At 37.5% G+C, this 23,018-nt stretch overlaps 1 protein-coding gene across 3 annotated transcripts in view; it reads left to right on the top strand.

Moving 5' to 3' along the window:
* The window catches only part of LOC131972874 (suppressor of tumorigenicity 7 protein homolog), a 97,302-nt gene that overhangs the window by 14,117 nt on the left and 60,167 nt on the right, over positions 1-23,018 (top strand). For 2 of the 3 annotated variants that reach the window (XM_059334648.1, XM_059334646.1), the window contains exon 2: positions 15,031-15,066. The exons of the other annotated variant lie outside the window; for it this stretch is intronic. In XM_059334648.1, the coding sequence (XP_059190631.1) occupies positions 15,045-15,066 (22 nt within the window). In that variant the 5' untranslated portion in view covers positions 15,031-15,044. The remainder of the gene's footprint in view (positions 1-15,030; positions 15,067-23,018) is intronic. 3 annotated transcript variants of the gene reach the window in all.

The following is a 23,018-nucleotide window of genomic DNA, read 5'->3' as shown; positions in this document are numbered from 1 at the left end:
GATGGCTTGTATTTAAATGCATTTAAGTTTCCCTGTAGTTGACTGCATGCACATATTTGAATTCATACAAACTACAAAATTATCCTATCTAATACCTGACGCAGGCTTCCTGAATCTCCTATCAGCTACGTTTTGTTACATTTATGATCACAATATGGAGAAATGAAGATTTATGAAAGCATTGAATTACATCTTTCACATGCTGTAGCTGGTGGTTTACACTTTTTGATTGCTGCTGGTGTACTGTTTCAGTTCTCTTTCAAATATAGACCTGTAGCCACAATGTGGGGCATTGGAAAGTTTTTTTTTTTAGAGAATGTAATTTTGTGTGGATGTGTATGGAAATTCTACCACACTTCTAGACCAGAGTGGTTGGCATTCCCTCAGGCCTATGCAGCTTCACCTGGGCAATGCTACAGTCATATATAGTCATGGAAAAAATTATTAGACCACCCTTTTTCTTCAATTTCTTGTTCATTTTAACACATTTAGGCCTAAAATGCCTGGAAAAAATGCCTGTAAAACCTATGGGCGTTTTTTGAAATAGCCCCCTAAAATCTTAATTTTTTTTTAGTAATTTTATGTCTTTTTTTTAGCAATTCTGTGTTCTTTTTTGTAATTTTATGTTTTTTTTTTGGTAAGTTTGTGTCTTTTTAATAATTTTGTGTCTTTTTTGGTAATTCTGTGTCTTTTTTTAAATAATTTTGTGTCTTTTTTGGTAATTCTGTGCCTTTTTTGGGGTAATTTTTTGTCTTTTTTAAAATAATTTTGTCTTTTTTTGGAAATTCTGTGTCTTTTTTTTGGTAATTTTGTGTCTTTTTTTTTTTTTTTTTAACCCATTTAGGTTAAATAGCTCATAAGAGCTTAATTTTAGAGCTGATATCTAGACATTTTCCATGGTTTTCTTGATAATAACCAAAATCATTATCAAGAAAAACCATGGAAAATGTCTAGATATCAGCTCTAAAATTAAACTCTTATGAGCTATTTTTGCTGTTATCATTATATTCGTCCAAGCAAATGTACCAGGCCTTAAAATGAACAATAAACTGAAAAAGGGTGGTCTAATCATTTTTTCCATGACTGTATACTGGTCCAGTCTTTTGGCTAAAAGGTGGTTGCTCTTCTTAGTACATTATATTGTTTATATTGGGACGGATGGGAAGAGGAAAGGATGATTTTTTGTTTTTAGAATCACAAAATGCAGCACAGCAGTAACTGACCACAGACAAATTATTTGCTCTTTTTTCGATACAAGATGAAGTCAATATAATGGATGCTTCTCCTGATAGTTAATTCAAGGGTGGTATTGTATGAGAAAGTATCGCAGCAGGAAGAGAGAAGTGATTTTGACTCATTTAATGCTGAGAGTGATGCACTAGAGAGTTTGAGAGGTGTACGGAGAGTTGAAACTGGCATGTTATCAGAGGCTGTTGAATTTGGTCCGAAAGCCATTATGTTCACTGCCACTGGTGGTTAACCCTCTTTACCAAGAGGTGACAACACAAACTGTGGCTGTGCCAAAAGTTACGGGAGGAGCCATTACTCTTTCCTGTCAACACATTTAGTTCAGCTCTTACTACCTTAACTGTGAGTAGAAGACAGGACACTAACAGGGCTAGAAAAGCTGAACATGTGCTTAGCAAATGTATCCTTCCTGCATCGTAGTTAAGGAAAACTAACGAAATAACGAAAACTAGAATTGAAAAAACATTTCCGTTAACTGAAATAAAAACAAGATTTTTTTTTAAAAACGATAACTAACTGAAAACTGTATTGTGTGGTTACAAAACTAACTAAAACTAACTAAAATTATAGTGAAAATGTCCTTCGTTTTCATCTTTGTCAACTTCTTTCATACATAATCAAGTGTTTCTGTTTCTCCACCGCTGAGTGTGTGTATTCCTGTTTGTGGGCTTCCAGGAGAAGCGAGAGTGAAATTACCGCAATGACACCATATCGGCTGTAAAGAGTTCTCAGCTTTCAGAAAACATTGGAATTTTTCTGATAGTGCAAACCGTTTAGTTATTATGGTAAAAGTGTCGCCAGTCACCAAGTTCTGTAAACTTTGGATGTTGTAAGTGAAAGTCTTCAATTCAACCATTATTACAAATCACAGTTTTATGTATTCTATGGTACACTGCCGCAGAATACATGTAGGGAAACACTGCTTAATCCTTTTTGGTTGATATGAAATGTATTTATTTTGCTCCAACTTAATAGCTGCTGGTTAGTGAACATGCAGGAACACATGGTAAATATGTTTACTGAGACATGGATGTCGACACTCCAACCTCAAAACACCAGGAACTGTAAGAGTTAATAACCTTATTGGGGCTGAGATGGATAAATAGAGGAAATAAAGGCAAAATGTATTATGACCTCTTTGAATCTCACACCCAACACATAGCCCATTACAAAAAAAGTAAAACTAATAAAAACTAAACTAAAACTAAGCATTTTCAAAAACTTAAAACTAAACTTAAGCTAGCAAACTCACTAAAACTAACTGAATTTGAAAACAAAAATTCACAACGAAATTAAAACTAAAACTAATGAAACATCCAAAACTATGATAACCTTGGTCTGGACCTATTCAGATTAGTTCCATGTAGGGTTGTCAAAAGTATCGATACTTAAACGTTGTATCCGGATACGATAATCATTTTCAAGAGTATCGATGCCCCCCGTGCACAGCATACAACCTCAAAATATTGTTCTAATTGTTATTGTTTACTGTATTTATTTATTTATTGCACAACCTCAGACCTGAAGCTTGTTATCATAGTTGCAGTTTCTTAACTGTTTTTTATTATAAATATTTAACCTGTGGTTCTGTTAATTTTAACATGTTGCATTTTTCTTGTTAATAGTATATATCATTTTCCTGATTATCGGTATCAAGTTCAAAATTTTAGTAACGTTGACAACCCTAGTTCCATGGTGAGGAGCTGCTGAAGGAGAAGCGACAGCCCGCTGCCCCGGCCTCTTATCAAGTTTTATTTCTTTGTGCATTCACTCCAGTGGTTTCTCCTTGGAGCCGTTTATCGACGGTGCAGGGAAACGTTTTGTTAGCTCCATCATAATGCAACTGTATTACTGTTGGAGCACATTTTTACAAAGGAAATTAAGTCTTCAGTCTCCGTTATAAGAGGTAGATTTGATGCGATTTGGAGGTTTAGTTTATTGTTTGACATTAAAATGTCTCTGTATCAGACCAGTCGACCTTTCTTAATGTGATTTCCTTGGCTGCTCATGCATCAGTGGGCTAGTAATGGCATCTCTGGGTGGCTGGAGAAACACACTTCCCTGTTTTGACCAGTTGGTGTCAGCAGTGACAGTCACAGCGCTGCTGACCCAGTTAGCTGAATGCTGCTGCTGCTGCTGCGTCTGAATTGTGACCCAGCGGAGGTAATCAAAGCCTCGCCGACCTTCCTTTTGTGGTGGAGTCTGGTTCCTCTGAAAGGCAAACTGGGGGGGAGGATGATTGTCTGCTTATCAAAAGACTGCCAGTCCCTGCTGTTGTCTACATGCTGGATGTGGTTGGGCACAATCCATTTTTCACACTGGCTTTGAGTGCTCTGAATTCATTCTCATCAGATCAGGAAATGACCAGCGGTTAAATGTTAAATCTGACCACCAGCAGACGTTCTCCTGGCCGGGTGGCTTGTCAGCTCCAACACAAACATTGTGTTAACCCATTTAAGCCAGTCGTTCTGTAGTATTTGTAGTTTTTTTCCACCTATTTTTGGTCTCTTGGCCAATGACATGCATCAGAATACATGTGGGAGTGTCACAATGCATCATGGGACTTTTCCAGAACTGAAATCATCACCAAAAAAAGACACAAAATGACCAAAAAGGACACAGAATTACCAAAAGAGACACAAAAATTATTAAAAAAAGACACAGAATTACCCAAAAAAGACACAAAATGATTTAAAAAGATAAAAAATTACCCAAAAAAGACACAAAATCATTAAAAAAGACACAGAATTACCCAAAAAAGACACAAAATTATTTAAAAAAAGATATAAAATTACCCAAAAAAGACACAAAATTATTTAAAAAAAGATATAAAATTACCCAAAAAAGACACAAAATTATTAAAAAAGACACACAATTATTTTAAAAAAGACACAAAAGTGTTTTTTAAGTAACTTTAATATAAAAAAATATTCTTTAAGTAACTTTAATATAAAAATGTTTGAGATGGAATCTACTTATTTTGATCATATTAAATATAATCTTTATGTGTATGTAATTCTAAATCAAGAGAATTTTGAATGAATCCAACACAATAGAATTAGTCCGTTTTTAATTGACAGGCACTTCCTGTTAAGTTGTTAATAACTCAACTTGTAACGTAGTTAGATTTAATTAATAATATTGCCTGCAATCTGTTGCCTCAATTCTATTCAGTAGTTATTGTTTATCTTTTTTTTTTACAGTGTACAGCTCATCCTGTCTTTGACTTGTTACAACGACTGACAGCATTAACCATAGACGTTCAAAAGAAAAATGTGAACATATTCTGATATAATAGTTATACTATATGTACTATACTATATGTTATACTATATTATACTTATATATACTAATATGATATTTTTCAGTCATTTTGTGTCTTTTTTGGTCATTTTGTGTCTTTTTTTTAGTCATTCTGTGTCTTTTTTAAGTAATTTAGTTTTTTTCTGTCATTTTGTGTCTTTTTTAGTCATGTTGTGTCTTTTTTTGGTCATTTTGTGTCTTTTTTTGTCATTTTGTTTTTTTTTCTCCTTCATTTTATGGCTTTTTTGGTCATTTTGTGTCTTTTTTTTAGTCATTATGTGTCTTTTTAGTCATTCTGTGTCTTTTTTAAGTAATTTAGTTTTTTTTCTGTCATTTTGTGTCTTTTTTAGTCATGTTGTGTCTTTTTTTGGTCATTTTGTGTCTTTTTTTGTCATTTTGTTTTTTTTCTCCTTCATTTTGTGGCTTTTTTGGTCATTTTGATACTGCCTCCAGCAGCCCCAAGATAATTAGTGTTTTAGACCCCTGGTCTAGACTATCAGACTGGTCATGGTATTGCCAGATACCTAATAATATGTGATCAAAATAAGTAGATTCTTTCTCAAACATCTTTATATTAAAGTTACTTAAACAACTGCCTCAAAATCAAGGACGCATTTATATTTAATACATTTTGTCAAATATATTAAGTAAAATTAAATGACTACAGAATAACTTATCCCAGTGTAACTAAATGTGAGCATGGAGCAGCTTTTCTCTTTGTGACGCTCCTCTTTCATGGCGTGCTCCTCTCCTCACCTCTTTATCGACACACTTGTACCAACATCAAGTATCTCATCTTGGCCTTCTCTAATAGACTGTCCATTTTCCTTCTGCCCTCCTCCTCTATTTTATTTTATTTTTTTACATCCTTCTCCTTTTTTCCTCTCCTCTCCTCTCGCTGAAGGATGGCCACACTCCTCTCACGCTTATTTTCAGTTGCCTAGCAACCGGGAGGAGATGCTTTTTCGGGGTGGTACTTAGTGATGGAAGCGGGGGCGGGGTGAGGTGTGCTTTGTTCAGGAATAAATGGCTCATGAATGCAGTTTCCACTGTAGAGAGAGGGTGAAGAGAAGTGTTTTAAGTAAAGCAGTCATTGAGCGGCTGCATTGTTCCATTACTCAGTGTCTGACTCAATTAGCAGCCCTATTCACCTGGGCTTCAGCGCTGTTATGGCAATGGGTTTGCATCCTAATTATGAGCGTGGCAGTGAGAGCGTGGCCCGCTGCCAGAGTGTGTAACTACGGGTCATGTGTGACTCAAACACGCTCAGCTGAAGAGAAAGAGGCTGCAGCTGACAGCGAGAGGCTCTTCGCTCGCAGTGTCTTCACTCTTTCTTCTCTTCTTTCTCTAGCATTTCATGATGGATCTCACAATTCGTGCTTTTTTTTAGTGTTTTTTTCAGTCATTTTGTGTCTTTTTTTAAGTAATTTTGTGTCTTTTTTTGTAATTTTGTCTTTTTGGGTCATTTTGTGTCTTTTTGTGTCTTTTTAAAATAATTTTGTGCCTTTTTTTTTTAAAGTAATTTTGTGTCTTTTTTGGTCATTTTGTGTCTTTTTTAAGTAATTTAGTTTTTTTTCTGTCATTTTGTGTCTTTTTTTTAAAGTCATTTTGTGTTTTTTGTTTGGTCATTTTGTGTCTTTTTTAAGTAATTAAGTTTTTTTCCCTTGATTTTGTGTCTTTTTTTGGTAATTCTGTGTATTTTTTGGTCACTTTGTCTCGTTTTGTGTTTTTTTTTTAAGTAATTTAGTGTTTTTTCAGTCATTTTGTGTCTTTTTTTGGTCATTTTGTGTCTTTTTTAAGTAATTAAGTGTTTTTCCCCTTCATTTTGTGTCTTTTTTTTTTTTTTCAAAATATTTTTATTAAATTAAATATTTTTTATTGTCAATTTTCAGAGTAACAAATAACATACATACACAAATAATAATAAAGACAATAATGAAAGGCAAATAAATAAAAACTAGACACAAACTATGATATGTCAAAACAGAGTATACACAATATAATATCAGAGTCCAATGTCCACTTTCATGTCCAGCATTTCATGATGGATCTCACAATTACATTACATTACATGTAATTTAGCTGAGGCTTTTGTCCAAAGCGACTTACAATAAGTGCATTAAACCTGAAGGTTCTAGACTTAGACCACAGGAGTCAAGTAAGTACAGAACTTTAAGAGCCAACTGTAATCGCTACAGGAGCTATATGCTATATGTTAAAGAAGAAAAAGAGATGAAGCAAAAAACCACAGCAAGCAGAAAAGCAAATTTAAAACAAATACTATACCAGAAACCAGAAGTCAGGCAGTTCCTCAAAATTAAAAATGCACTAAAGATTTTCAGCTAAAAGCTTTTTTGAAAAATGGTTAATGTGCTAAATGGGAGATCGAAACACTTTTTCTGAATAAGTTCTGACGTAGAGAACATTTTACTCACATGCCCAATCAGCTGTTTCTACCAAAAACCAAAGAAGAAGAAGCATCTTTTTTCTGTGTTGGCGTCTTTTTCTCCATTTTCTCTCGTGGGTGGCCAAAGTTGTCTGAATAGCAACCTCTTTTTTTTGTGTTGTTTTTTTGCTAATTCTTCTACTGTTTACTGACGGATTAGCCTAAAGCAATACAACACACTGCTGTAACATTAAGGCAGCTTTGTTTATTCGCTGTAAACCAGTTGAAAAGTCCCTAATTTGCATTTCCTTTAACACAACATTTCAAAATTTCGCTTCAAATTGCTTTGACTTAAATGGAAACAAAGCTACCGATGCAGGAAACTTCTGGTGTTCTTCCATTTTCAAACCTCTGAATACTGGTTGGGAAGCACACTCTGTGCTGCCAGATGTCCAATTAGTTTATTCAGTTACGAAATTAGTTTAGGGTAGAAAAGGACTTCTATCAAAATGTGGTGCAGCGTGGGCGCTTGTTCAGGCTTCAAGTTTATGAATTGAATTAAGTGGTTTGAACAGTTAGGAGCACAGGTTGTTGCTGCATGTGTTTAACCACATGTTCAACAACAGGCAGTACATACAACACATTTTAGTGGAATTTTCAGTTTTTATCTCGCTGAAACCATCGGGAGAAGGTTTGTCTCAGGCTGATCCTAAGGAAGTTTTAGAGCCAATCTGATGTAATGTAACGGATTTTATCAGCTAAAATAAAGCCAATCAAATTCTGATGATTTCTTTGCTCTACTTACGCTTTTCTTAACCCATTTAGACCTAAAATGCCTGGGAAAAAATGCCTGGAAAACTTATTGGCGATTTTAAAATAATCCCCTAAATTTCAACAGAAGTGTCAACGCTTCCTACTAAATAATCAATTTTTCAGCCTCTGTTGCAGATAGAAATGAAATTCAAAAGTATTTGAGAGCTTATAGCTGTTATATCTGAGCTCGCTCCACTATAGTCGTCTTCACCATGATTTCAGTTCTGGAAAAGTCCCATGCTGCATTTCGACACTCCCACATGTATTCTGATGCATTTCATTGGCCAAGAGACCGAAAATAGGTGGAAAAAACTACAAAAACTACAAAACAACGTATCTGCTTTCCCGGCTTTAATGGTAGAATAACGCAACAGCGCCCCCGGTTTTAATGGTAGAAATGCGATAATGCTTTCCCGCCTTAAATGGGTTAATGACGGCCGTGCTCGACACGGCAAGAATTTGCTCCAAATGTGAGTGAAAATTTTAGCTAATGTTTATTCTGTGAATGACTTGATGGCAGACCAAAATAAACCTTTATTTGTTGTTACGTTGGGGTGCTTGCTGCAAAGCAGTGTATGTACTTTGCCAAAGATTGTTCATTTAGTCTAGACCACTGGTCTCAAACTCGCGGCCCGCCGGCCAATTGTGGCCCTCGTGGCGATATTTTGTGGCCCCCACCTTGATATGAAAGTTTAATTTGAGTTTTATATGAAATGCACTTTACCGTGTTGTGTGTGGAAGGTCCCTTTAATTACTTTTTTTGGTAATTTTGTGTCTCTTTTTGTAATTTTTCTGTCTTTTTTTTAATAATTGTGTGTCTTTTTTAATGATTTTGTGTCTTATTTTGGTCATTTTGTTTATTTTTAAAGTAATTTAGTGTTTTTTCTGTCATTTTGTGTCTTTTTAGTCATTTTGTGTCCTTTTTTTTGGTCATTTTGTGTCTTTTTTAAGTAATTTCGTTTTTTCCCTTCATTTAGTGTCTTTTTTTTGGGTCATTTTGATACTGCGTCCAGCAGCCCCCAGGTAATTTGCGTTTGAGACCCCTGGTCCAGACTATCAGACTGTACATGGTATTGCCAGATACCTAATATCAAAGGATCAGTGTTGAAGCCAAAGTAAGACCTGATTAGGACATTTTATTGTAATTGGGAGAAATTACTCCTGCCTGTGATGCTATTCATGGGCACAAATTGTGAAAAGCTGATGTGAGAGGAGATGTCTCTGAGAGAGATTACAGATGGCAGATCCCAGCTCGCCTCCTTCTCACCTCTCAGCAGAGGGTTAGAGAGAAGTCCCCCTCGTGTAATTAACACGACCCCGGGAGACGTCTTCAGTGAGGATGGAGGCAGAGCGCCGCAAAGAGCATTTATCTTAACATCTCTTGATCAGCCTCGGAATCCTTAAACCTGCCAGCTAGATGAGATGATTACACTTACTTTTAATTCACTTTCAGAGTGTGTACAAAACATTCAGCCAGCAGCGTCTCACTTCAACCCTGCACAGATGGTCGCTCTAACCAGTTGAATGAAATGACAAACATCGCCGGCAGCACAAACTATCAGCTGTCAATAAGTAATGCTAATTCTGTGAGTAATTTGATGGCGGGCCAAAATAAAACCTGTTTGCTTTTTGGTTAACCCTCTGAAGTCCAGGAGATTTTGGTTCAAATTTGTCAACTTCCTATGCATTCGTTTCTGTCTCTGTTTAGCATCTTTCAGTCTGTCCTTACATCACATGCATGGCTCCTTTTTCTCCACACAAACTTGGATATCAGTCAGATTTTTCATTTTATTTTAAATAACAAAGTATAAAGCTGCCAGGAACCCAAAATACAAACAAAAGACACAGGTTTCTATGGAAATGTACTATTTTTTTTACCATTAATACACACAAAAACAGCAGGAAAAAAATAAATAAAATAAAACTACAAAACAGTCTATTTGCATGTAAATTAAAAATAGTAATAGTTTACATTGTAGAAAGAAAATTCACATTTTAAAAATGGTCTAGAAACATAAATGGCACACTGTGAAAGCTCCTATTATTGAACTTTAACTGGCTTTCTCAGCTTGTCTACATATCATATATAAATAAAGTTATTACTGTAAATAAAACGTGTATTTTCAATAAATAGATGGACTCCAGAGGGTTAAAGTGTGTCCAAAAAGCTGGTGTCTGTCCTCCCCAGAGATCTTTTTTGACATTTTTTAACATCAATGTACCACAGCAAGTTGTCCAACAGTGATACTTCTGTCTAGCTGAGCAACTCCAGGAGTCCCATTCTCCCAGTTAATCTTGCATTCATATCCCATCAATGATTTAGGTTTATGAATTTAAAATTTTTGAACCAGGACCATCAGCATTTGGATCGAGTGAAGCGGCAAATCTAGTGTGTCAGATTAAGTAGAGCACATCTTTTATTCCTGTGTTTTGGATACATATTTAGTCAACATTTGAGGCAGCTAATCAATATTAAAGGACTTGGATAGGGACATCTGCAGTCTAGATAGTAGGGCTGGGGAAAAAATTTGATTCAATCGAATTTGGATTGATTTTATTTAAATTTTGCCATATCGATTCATTGGGCATGAGATCGATTTTCCCCCATGAAACCCAGTAGTCTCGTCCGTGATGCAGGAGTGGCGCGTTTACGTCCAGTTAACATTCATTCAAGCGCACAAGCATGCAAGATAAACAAACCGTCCCAACTTAAGTCTGACGTCTGGGACCATTTCGGATTTAAAACGACAGAGGATAAAAGCAAAGGGTTAGCAAGATCTGCCAAGCATAGCTCAGTTACTGTAGGAATACTACAAACCTCAGAAACCACTTGACAAGGAGTCACGCTACGCTAACATTAGCTTCCAACAACAAAAGTTGGGTGAACTCAAAATTTCAAGGCAACAAACTTTGATAAAATTTTAAGTTTGACAATTACACTAAATATTTTAAGTTTTGTTTTTGAGTTTGCTCAACTCTGAATTCAGATCAACTCAACTGTAAGTTTACTAACTTATAATTTTACATTGTAATAACAAATTTAATCCTTATTTCTGCAATGTGCTGAATTGGCACGATTTTAACGCCGCTATGAAATGTCAGCTAATGTTGCGACCACAATTTTCAGTTAGCAGTTAGCTGCTAGCATCAGTTAGCCGCTAGCTTTTCGCTAATCACTGCAGCACAGCACAGCCACAATGAGACTTCAAGTGCAGTGCCAACTCGGAAAGTTGGCTTGGAAAGTCGGAAAGAGTTAGCAGAACTATTGTCCCTTGTTTTGAACCCCAACTTAAAGATATAAGTAACAACGACTCACCAACTTGTTTTTAAGCATACAATTGGCTTGCTTTGTTGTGCTAACTTACATTAATACCCTAAATATCAATAATTTATATTCCCAAGTTTTACCAACTTAAATCACTGTTTTAGGCCAAAAAATACAAGTTGGCTTTTTTGCAGTTCAAAAGAAACTGAGGGAATCACTAACATGGTCCGCCGATTCTCTGCGGGCCATAAAAATAACAGAATCCATCGCAACTTTTGTTTGCAAAGATTTGTCGAATTGAATCGAATTGTGATTAATCGATTCAGCACCTTATGAATCGAAATTGAATCGATTTAGGAAATTGGCCACAATACCCAGCCCTATTAGATAGGTGAAAGATTTTGCAAGATGATGATTTTTTGCAGTGCAGCAGTAGTGGGGAAGGGTCTCCTGCCTGTGCCTGAAGGACAAAGACGTTGGGAGAGGAGGAGGAGGAGGAGGAGGAGGAGGAGGAGGGTGACTGGGTATGAGACACAAAAGACTCCAGGCCTCCTTCGGTACACGCTCCTCTATTTAGCAGCCGAGCTAATCCACATGCTAGCTAGCTTCAGCCCTTTCACGGTGGGGGCCACAAGGACGTCTGGCTGACCTCCCATCTATTTAGGTTAGCAGGCTGTTGTACTCACCACTGTAGCCATTCATCTGCTCAGAGCTCACCACTGCTGCACAGTTATGTGTGCACTTTACTACACTGAACTCTAGTCTTCATGAAAGTTTTACAGTATGAATCAATAATGAGGCTTATCACTTGCAGCACCAGGGCGTCCATGCATTTTGAAAAAGGCAGAAAATACCTGAATCACTTTAGAGCTTTCCACAGGATTCAGATGACATGAAAACAGACAGAAAACATGCTGCATACTGTGATTTGTGTACAGCATTAGAGCTGCAGTGATTAGTAGTTTTGTCACAATACTAAAATGTTCAACTCGATACTGATACTCAGGAAAATATTTGATACTCGATACCATTTTCGATACCACAAGGATAAAAACAAAGACCCCAAAATTTAACAGAAATATTTTTAGAAAGAAAAATGCAACATGTAAAAATGAACAGAACCACAAGTTAAATATTTATAATAAAAAACAGTTGTGCAAAAAAACTGCAACTATGATAACAAGCTTCAGGTCTGAGGTAGTGCAATAAACGATAACAATTAGAACAATATTTTGAGGTTGTATGCTGTGCACAATATTAGGCAAGCTTGATAAAGAAAAATAACAATAACTTAACTTAAATATTCATTCCTTGGCTAGGTATCGATACTTTTGAAAATGAGTATCGTATCCGGATACACCGTTTTAGTATCGATACTTTTGACAGCCCTAGTGATTAGTCAGTTTTTGCATTAATTGACTGACAAATTTAATCTGCAACTATTTTGATTATTACTCCTTCTGGTCATTGTTTTGCAAGCAAAATTGCCAAACATTATCTGGTCCCAGCTTCTCAAACGGGATGATTTGCTGTTTGTCTTAGTCATACTTCTCAGTAAATTTAATATTTTATGATTTTTAGACTGCTAGTCAGAAGAAAAACAAGCAAAAGATTTCAGTGGCCTCTGAGAAATTGTTTTCATTATTATCTAAGCTTTTTCAGCCTGAGTGAAAAATGGAAAAAATAATCTGCAGATTCATGAAACAAAAAACAACAACCTTGAGGTGAATGACGTGTTGGTTTATTATTATATTTCCTTTTTCTTCCTGTTGATGCCTTCATGCTTGCTCACTTTGAATTTATTACAATGCAGCTTATTAGCAAATTGGCAAAAATATGTATATGTATTTAACAATTTACTTCCATACACATTACATTTCTTTGATTCTACTTTAACTTTAATTAGCTGGTCTGAAATGCCTTTCCTCATTATTTATGCTTGTGTATTTGGATTTGCTCCTGGTTGAGATGGGTCATACAAATAATGAGTCAAATCCATAAGTTAATTCATGCTTGAGGTAATGGTCACATCCTACGGCTGGGCGATATGTCGATATAAAAAATATATCGTTATCGTTATATATAGTTTAAAAAAAAAATCTTTCTTATATATATTATTTGTATATACAAATGCTGCCCTTACTAGGGTTTGTCATATTTAGTTCTTTTGTAATATTCTTAATTATTTTCTTTTACAAATATATTTATTACAGAAAAAGATTGACCTATTTTATTTCATAGGCTATTTTTATTTAAGATACATTTTTTTATTTAAATGTTTTTTTATTTAAATGTGCACTTTATGGAGCTTTGATTTAAAAACAAAAACAAAACGTACTCCTGTTATACAGTATTTATGTTCACTTAAATAAACATTTTCAATAAAAATACTTGTGACATGTCATATTTGGCTCTGACTTTGACTGAACATTTGCTCTCACTTTGCAATAAAAATATTGGAATATATATCGTACATCGATATTCATCCTAAATATATCGGGATATGACTTTTGGTCCATATCGCCCAGCCCTATCGCATACATGTATTAAAGTAATGCATTGAATGAAAATAAAAAAAATTTACACAGAAGAGCAAGAAAGACTGTGGACCAAGATTACGTGTGTGATTAGATTATTTTAATATTTTAATATTTCTATAAAGGGTTATACAGGTTATGTTTATGCGGGTTTGATTGATGATGTTGTGATTACAACAGAAAATTTGTTGCTTGGCTCCCCGATGGCCAGGTGTGTTTGTGTGTGTTGTGTTAACAGCAGGTAAACACACAGCGGTCTCCAGTGCTCTGCTTCATACTCTTTTCAATTTGTCCAACTGACAGACTGCAGCCCCCCCCCCTCCCCCCCTTGCACTGTGTGTGTGTGTGTGTGTGTGTGTGTGTGTGTGTGTGTGTGTGTGTGTGTGTGTGTGTGTGTCCCGTTGTATCTCAGGGTTTTTTTTTAGCTCCAAAGTAGACAAACCATTTTGATTGGCCTGCTTCCCACTCTTTTTCTCCAGCTGCCCTCCTCCCCCCCTCTATCTCTTTATCCATCCCACTTATTCTCCATCTTGCTCTTTCTCTTTTTCATTCATTCCCTCTCTTTCTTTTCCTGTGCCATCTCTCCTCCTCGTCCACATCTTTCCCCTTTTATTGCCCTCCATCTTCCTTTATTCACCTTCTTGCTGCTGCCCTTCCATCTCTCCTTCTCTCTACTTTCCCCCTCCCCTTTCTCCTTGTATCTTTCCCCTTCTCCCTCCCTCTCCCTCTCCCTCTCTCTCTCCATCTGGTAGCAGTAGTCACTCAGTCTTTTTACAGCTCTCTCCGTCTCTCCCCCTCCACTCTGACGTCACTCTCTGTTTGCATAGCTATTGTCTTACAGCGGCTGCAGCAGCAGCGGCAGCAGCTCTTCACCAGATTTTTTAGTTTTTTACCCCCCCTTCTCTCTCTCCCTTCTCCCCGGGAAAGCCTCTCTCTCTCTCTCTCTCTCTCTCTCTCTGCTCTCTGCTCTCTCTCTCTCTCTCCATTAGTTAATACTACAGTGGAATGAGAAGTGAGAGAGTGACGGAGAGGAGAGGATGAGAAGAAGGATATAGACTGCAGAAAAAGAGCAGAGATGCAATAGCTAGCAGCAAAAACCACGTCTCCGTGTCTGGATTTGGCCACCGTTTGCCTCGGCCGTGAAGGATTTCTGCTCGTTTTTATTTCACATTTTATTGATTTAATCCTCAACAAGGCCTCCTGCTTTTCCGCGGCCGGACTAACTGAGTACGTGTGTGTGTGAAGGAGGGCTTTTAAAGCCGCGACGGATAGCGGAGTCGGGGCATCTGGCCGTCTGGGAGGCAGCGACGGCCGGCTGGCTGAAGCATTGTGTTGCTTTGATGACCCCCGCTGTGTAGCTGCCTGCTCATCAACCTCCCCCCTCCCTCTCTCTCTCTCGCTCTCTCACCCTCCCCTTTCTCTCTCCTCTCTTTCCTCCTTCTCCTCCTCCTCCTCCTCCTCCTCTCTCTCCATCACAGCTCCCGGCCCAGCCATGTTCGGCACAGAGTCCTCATGTAAGTACCACCAACATCCTCCCGCCTCCTCTCTCTGTTTGTCTGTGTTTATCTGTCTTTTTTCTGTTTATGCACGTGTTTTATCAGAGGGGAAAGCAGGAAAAGGAAATTGCCAGGTTTCCTCTATTCCTGCATCCCTGCTCTCCTCTCTTCTTCCTGTTTTGCCTCCATGGTTGCTGGTGGCAGATTGCATGGGGAGAAATCTGGGATCTACCATTTTAGCACGCAGGGTCGGCACTACAAGCTAGCTGGTCACGCTGAGCTTAGCGCCCGCCTCGCATTCTCTCACTCTCAGCCTCACCGTGTGTGTCGGCGTGTGTACATGCAACCATCCCCTGTCTGTGCGTTTCAGCCCTCTTCAGTGTTAATGGTGTGCTGGTTGGATGCTGTTTAAGTGTCTTTGTGCATGTTTGAGTGTGTGTAAGTGAGCATGTCAGAAGATGGATGCTTTCGCCAGAGTTGCATCGTTTTCCAGAAGCGTCAGGCTCCTCTGTCTTCTTTCGCTGGAAGGTGGAAGCATATCATTTATACACAGATGCTACTGGAGCTAACACAGCAAGCTGCTGTTCTCTATGTATGTATGTGTGTGTGTGTGCACGACACATGTGGGTCTTTGGACAACGTGCAGCTCCTAACCTGCTTCACAAGAGTTGTAGTGGTGATCTCTAGGTGGGCCGATGTCTCCAGGCAAACCACTTTCTCCCCCTCTATCCACCCCTCCCTCCCTCCCTCTCAAGAAAACCTTTCACTTTGATCAGCACCATGATGCCTCACTCCACTACCTGCTCAATGCTTCAAGGAAGTCCGAGCTGAGCTAATTGATTCTGTCACGGCCGCACAGCCGGAGCCAAAAGTAACTTATTTTTTGGACGTCAGATCAGAGTTAGCATGCACACCAGCAGCAGCAGCAGCAGCACAGACCGTTAGCATCCTGGCTGCTCCAGTGATGGAAAGCTGTCATGCACCACTCCTCCACTCTGAGCTGTAATCTTTGTTTATGAACTGTAGAGCTGAGTGGGTGACACCGTGGAGTATTCTGGAAGCACAGCCGTGTTCACATCTTTCACTTCTCCAAGGCCTGGCTCAGGTTGTTGTCTCGTCTTTGTGGTACGAGATTCTAAATTGTTGCTGGAATTTGAGGGCATTTGAGGGGCAAATGTAATGCTTTCACCAAGTCAGTTTGACAGCAGTTGGTCCTCTGTGTTTGGAGCTTGCTCGGTCTGTTTTTAGCTTCATCCGGTAGTCATTTTAATGCCAACTTTTGGAAAGATACTCCCTTAAAGTTGTCTTTCTTTAGTAATCAAGCAAAGAATAAATGGTACCAGATTAGATAGGGCTTAAGTGTGAGGTCTCCTGAATTTATCCTCTATCATGCATATATTTTACTTTTTTTTTCTTTTGATTTAAGTGCACTGTAAAAAAAATCTGTTGCTTTTACAGAAAAAAATGGCAGCTGTGGTTACCAGAATAATTCTGCAAAAAATACAGTACAATTGTAAACAACTTCACATAACAACTTGTACATTTTACTGGTATTCAGTGTACAATAAGCAAAATCTGCATGTCAATTTTGCATAAATAATTAGTATAAAAGCAGCGGCATTCTGTTAAATTAGCAGTAAAGGACGGTATTTAAAAAAAAAATTACTACAGTTTTAGGATGTAAAATTTAAAAGTTGTTCTGTAAAGATGTTGACATATGTACTGTATTTTTAACAGAAATATTCTGGTAACCTCAGCTGCCAGTTTTTTCTGTAAAAACAACAGGACATTTTAACAGTGTGGAAAGGAAAGAGCTGTTGTATTTACGTTTCATCTACAAATTGGGCAGTATTATGTACTAATGTTTTCAGTATTTTCTTTGTAGATGTTAAGTTTTCACACAGATGAATAGTTGTTACTGGACACATCAGCTGTTGTAGAGCTGGAACCTGTTCCAAACCTGGCAGTTTGTAGTCTATAGAACAGAGGTTGTCAATCTTTATTAGGGCAAGTATCCTTTGTAAGATGGACAATACACCGTGTCATGTATGTCCCTTGGAATAATTGAATGTAGCCTGTTTTCTTGCACTTTTGTACTTCTATCTTTGTGAGGACCCTCATTGTAATAGTGAATTCCCTTGCAAGGTTATAATAGTTTTGGATTTTTCATTAGTTTCAGTCTTAATTTTGTTGAGAATTTTTGTTTTAAAAAATCCAGTTAGTTTTAATGAGTTTGTAGAGTGAGTTTGCTAGTTTTAGTTTAGTTTTTTTAATTTTTTAAATGCTTTAGTTTTAGTTTAGTTTTTATTAGTTTTAGTTTTCTGTAATGGGGTATTTGTTGGGTGGGAGATTAAAAGAGGTCACAGTAAATTTTGCCTTTATTTCCTTTGTCTTATCCATCTTCATTATGTATGAAAAAAGTTGACAAAGACGAAAACGAAGGACATGTTCACTATAATTTTAGTTAGTTTTGTAACCACACAATACAGTTTCAGTTAATTATCATCATCATGTAACCTTTAACCCTTAAAACAAAGTCTGAAATCTCAAAAAAGCCTTTAAAGATGTGAGGACCGGCCAAAATGTCCTCACTTTGCAAAAATGTCCTTACTCTGTTGGATAAAAATGTGTTGTGGTCCTCACTATGTAGGAAGTACAAGAACACACACACACACACACACACACACACACACACACACACACACACACACACACACACTCTTGTACTTCTATCTTTGTGAGGGCCCTCATTGTAATCGTGAATTCCCTTGCAAGGTTATAATAGATTTTTCATTAGTTTCAGTTTTAATTTTGTTGTGAAGTTTTCTAATTCATTTAGTTTTAATGAGTTTTTAGAGTGAGTTTGCTAGTTTTAGTTGCGTATTCATTTTTTTGAAATGCTTGAGTTTAGTTTAGTTTTTATTAGTTTTAGTTTTTGTAATGGGGTATTTGTTGGGTGGGAGATTGAAAGAGGTCACAGAGACAGAGTTTCATTCTTAGTGCATACATAGGCTACATTAACGCTGGTGGTGTTTATTATAATATACAATGGGCTGTTAGTTTCTCCAGTTTGTGTCGTGTGCATTTTGCTCCAGGTATGTTAGAAACTCAGAGCTGTGCTGCATTTTCATACAAAACTAAATGGTAGTGGTGGTGCACCAAGGCCACAGTTAGCACCACATATAGAGACAATTATTGCATGTGAACCTATGAGTTACAGTGCAGGGTCGAGTGTTTGTATTGCCTTTCATAGTACTACATTGAATAAGAAACATTTGACTGTTCATGGCAGATATGCAAAAGCGGTCACCAACTATTGAGGGCTGAGTTTGTTGCCCTGATTATTCATCTCTATATTAAAATGTACTTCCTGGAGCTTTGGTGCTTTCAGTGTGGCCACTATATACTGAACCACATGAGTTTAAGTATCCAGTACACACCACAGTTCAGTACACTAAATGTGTACAGTCAATCCCACAGTTGCTTCTTTGAACTAGATCTAATCTCGTGTGTACCACCACAATCCACCAACAGCCAATCCTGTCAATATATGCCCACTAAATGCTGAATTTCCTTTGAAAATTAGCGGTTTCATCTCTCCACACAGCTTGGTGCAAATTCATTTATAGCTTTTTGAGATTTCTCTGGCAACATAGACTCAGACAGACCGGGGCAAAAACATAATACCCATTGAACTCTGTAGGTTTAGGTAATAAACTCACCAGCATTTGTTGAAACACTCAGAGGTAAGTGGAGCCCCTTTTATAGGCTATTTCATTGGAATTGCCTTGCTTGGAAACAGCTTGGGTCCAAGTTTATTTCCACGCAGCAAACACTGCATCAGCAAACACTGCAACAGGAAATGAACTTGGACACTTTTAGGAAGTTTTTTATTTCAGACAGTGAAATTGTCTGGGAATTGGAGCCCATGTCTAGAAGCTCTTTTGTATGAGCTGCTGATCCTCCGCAATCTGACTTACCTATCTGTTATTCTTTCTTTTCACCAATTTTGCCATGATACTAAAGTTATGACTTTGGTAGGATTCCTAAATATCTGGATACCAATACTGAAGTGATACCATGGCAAAAAACCCTAATACATCAGAGATACTTGGACATATTCATAAACAATGGTGAATTATTGAGTATATAAATGAGTCATTTTATCAGTTCATTGGAGTTTAATCGGCATCACATTGGTATTTTCCTTGTTTTTTAAACCAAGTTATACTGATTTAGACACCAACTCGGAGCAGGACTTTGCAGCCAGTGGGCAGTTTATGACCTGCTTTAACCTCTTTTTCCAGTTTCATTTGTTGAGTCCATCCTTCTAACTAAACCTCGGGACCTGCAATTTATCTTTTGACTGCAACTGCCACAAAGTTGGCGTACATCGACACAATCCATGGGAAATAGCCCACGGCTCATATTAAAACACATATTAAGGTACCGATACAAATAAAACTTGGTATTGTACCATTTTTAACAGCTGGGTATTGTTATTCCTTTTTAGTATAGGTATACCATGCAGCACTGAAAGGCACTGAACCAGAACCACAGCGGTGTCAGATTTGTGTATAGAATATTATGAGTATTCACCAATACTGAAGTGATTAACACGCACGTATCGGCCAATGCCGATACAAGTAAAAACCGCAAATATCGGCCCGATATATCAGCTGGCCGATATATCTGTCGACCTCTAGCACTAACTAAACCTCGGGACCTGTATTTTAGCATTTGACTACACCTGCCACATCGACACATCCCATGTGAGATACCCCACGGCTCTGTCATTAGCCCACTGTCATTCTAAATGTACTGATAATAATAAATCTTGGTATTGTACCATTTTAGCTTGTTGTACCACAGCTGGGTATTGTTCTACCTTTCTAGTAGAGGTATACTGAGCAGTTCTGAAAGCCCAGAACCACTTGGTGTCAAATTTGTGTATAGAATAAACCATGTCTGCTCTTATCTTTGTTGCCCCACCACTGAGCAGTGGCTCTCACTTGGTCTTTGAGGCAGAAAGCGCCCACAAAAAAGCCCCAACAACTCAAGTGGTGATGGACTCATTCAGTCGCTGATAGCTAATATATTCATCCAATATCCCAACACTACTCTGGTCTCAAGTATATCCAGAACCAGAGTAACAAAAAACCTGGCAAGAGCTCACATCCTTGGCCGGAGCAGCCTCACTCTGCAGCGCTTTAGATAATAGAATCATCTAAATAGCTACAATGTAAAAGCTTTTATGTATTTGCTTGTGTCATAGAGTCTTAAAATAAGCCATAACCACATTAATTTTAGACATTAACGTAATTACTGTGAGCGGTCTATTGCCAAACTGTCGCTGGCTAAAAATAATGGCTGCCTCTGTCAACCTCTGTGCTGCGTATGACATTGCAGGTCAGTGTTCAGGTTTGGTGGGAAATGTGCCGAATTGCTTTCTGGCACCAAACTGCAAAACTCTGTTCTCCCTTTCTCATTATGGCAGATGGTAGAGGGAGTAAAGAGCCAGAAAAATCACTTCCAACGTGTTTGTCCTCTTCAGGAAAGTGAAAGACAAAACAAATGCAGACCCTATTGGTTACTTTTATTTATTATATATATATATATGTATATATCCTTGTTTTTTTGATACAGACGCCATCTCAGACTTTAGATTAATTTGTAGACTCCGTCCTTCTATATTTTTTTTATTTATTTATTTATTTATTTATATCCTTTATTTTACCAGGTAAAAAATCTCGTTGAGATTAAAAAAATCTCTTTTCCAAGAGAGACCTGGCCAAGAAAGCAGCATAAAAAGTGACAAGTTACAACATTTAAACACAGTTAACATAAACAATTAAATACAAATACAACATCAGTGAAAGAGCCTCAAGGCGACACTCGTACGGAGCAGTCACACCGACCAAGGGAAATTCTTTCTTTATCCTTTTAGAATCGATTTAAATTCACCAACTGTGATCAACTCAGACAATTTCAATTCTTTTTGCACATTGTTCCATGATAATCTGCATATATCAACTTATAAAAAATGGATTCGGCAATTAATTTACACTTCAGCTACACTTATTATCTACTGTTTGTCTTCGAAAGTCACCCAGAACAAATGTAAAAAAAATATGTGGTACTTGCCAAATGTAGCAGAAGTCCAAAAGCTCACCTTATGACACTAGTGTGAGCGGTAACATCATCCATCTCACACACGCCTGCACAAATGCAATTACCTCGTCACACACACACACACAGACAGAGCTCATTTCTAGACATTTGACCTCATCAGCTGTCACCTCCCTGCACCCATCCCCCTTCTCAACAAACCAATCTAACACAGGTGCGGGTCAATTCTCTCCTCCGGCCTGCGACGTTAGCAGGAAGAAATTTATGATTCAGTAGCTGTACAATAAGTCGACACGTTATCAAAATGGAGGTCAGTGCTGGCAGCTTCTTAGATGGTACAAGATGTTATTCTTGCTTGAAGTGGTATTGATTTTTTTCCCCCCTTTAAAGTCATTTAAACTTTATCATTAGTACACAATGCACAGTGACAGAAAGTGCGAGCAAGGGGAAGTGAGTAACTTGGAACAAAAACTTCAGGATGGATTCAAACCAGTGACTTGTGGTTAAATAAGCACCTCAGCACATTCAATCAGTGCTGCAGCCTTGGGGCTATTGATTACCTGGTGTCAAAGTGTCTTAGAGGAACTCAGATCTTATTATCATTGATGTGAACTTAAAGGACCACCAGTGATATAGCACTATTCTTGTTAGTATTACTATCACTTTAATAAGTTGTTCTAGCTGAGGTGGAGGGGTGCATTAGGGTTTGTGAACACCAGGGTGCTGTGTTGGCAGGGTGCTGTTGGAAAGATGTAATGTGTAGACCAGGGGTCTCAAACTCAAATTATCTGGGGGCCACTGGAGGCAGTGTCAAAATGACCAAAAAAAGACACAAAATGACCAAAAAAGACACAAAATGATTAAAAAAAGACACAAAATTACCCCAAAAAGACACAAAATGACCAAAAAAAGACAAACTTATTTTAAAAAAGACACAAAATTATTAAAAAAGACAAAATTACCAAAAAAAGTCATTAAAGGGACCTTCCACACACAACACGGTAAAGTGCCATTCATATAAAACTCACATTAAACTTTCATATCAAGGTGGGGGCCACAAAATATTGTGTAGACCATTAATGTATTTATTTTGTCACCACAGTTTGCAGTACAGTCTGATTCCAAAGCTGGGACATTTTCTAAAATGTAAATAAACCAGAATGCTATATTTTTTCGAATCCTTTTTGACATGCAGTTAATTAAAAACTGTACAAAGACGATATATTTTATGGTCAGACTCATACTGAGTTGTCAGTGTTATTCACATCAAACAAAGGGGGTTCGATGTTGAAATACATTCTTGAAAAACCATGATTGTGTGGCAGAGTTGTTAAATGCCTGCATTCGTGTTTGAAATATTCTCTGATTTGACCATGACAGCATTCGTGAGGTTAAATAAAAGGGTGAACATTAATTAGCCCTGCTAACATCATCAGTGTTTTCTTCAAAAATCAAAAGTCCTCAAACCTCTTCACCCTCCGAATTCTGAATGTGATGCATTCACACATGAAACGGCACAACATAATAATGAATGAAAGGAGACAAAGTCTTTTAGAGGTTTTCCTAAAGTGCACTGTGGTCGTTTGTTAATTTGTTCCAGAGTGCATGGTCAAATTCAGAGCATCTTGTTTGGAAATTCGAGCAGCTCAATGCCTTTGGTAGCAATATTAAAGAATGGTGGATACTTTCAGTTTTCGGCCTGTTTATCTTTATTGTTGAGAATAAGTTGAGTTTCAGTCCTGGACAAGGCTTTGTAGACATTTCAGCCCAAACTGTCTGGGCCACTGTAAACACTTTTAGTACTTTTATGTATTTTCTGGCTTTTTTTGTTAGTGAGCCAA

Source organism: Centropristis striata, chromosome 6 (assembly GCF_030273125.1).
Source record: "Centropristis striata isolate RG_2023a ecotype Rhode Island chromosome 6, C.striata_1.0, whole genome shotgun sequence".
NCBI classification, from domain to species: domain Eukaryota; kingdom Metazoa; phylum Chordata; class Actinopteri; order Perciformes; family Serranidae; genus Centropristis; species Centropristis striata.
The sequence above is the reverse complement of the archived record's forward strand: the minus strand, read 5'-3'. Positions and strand labels throughout refer to the sequence as shown.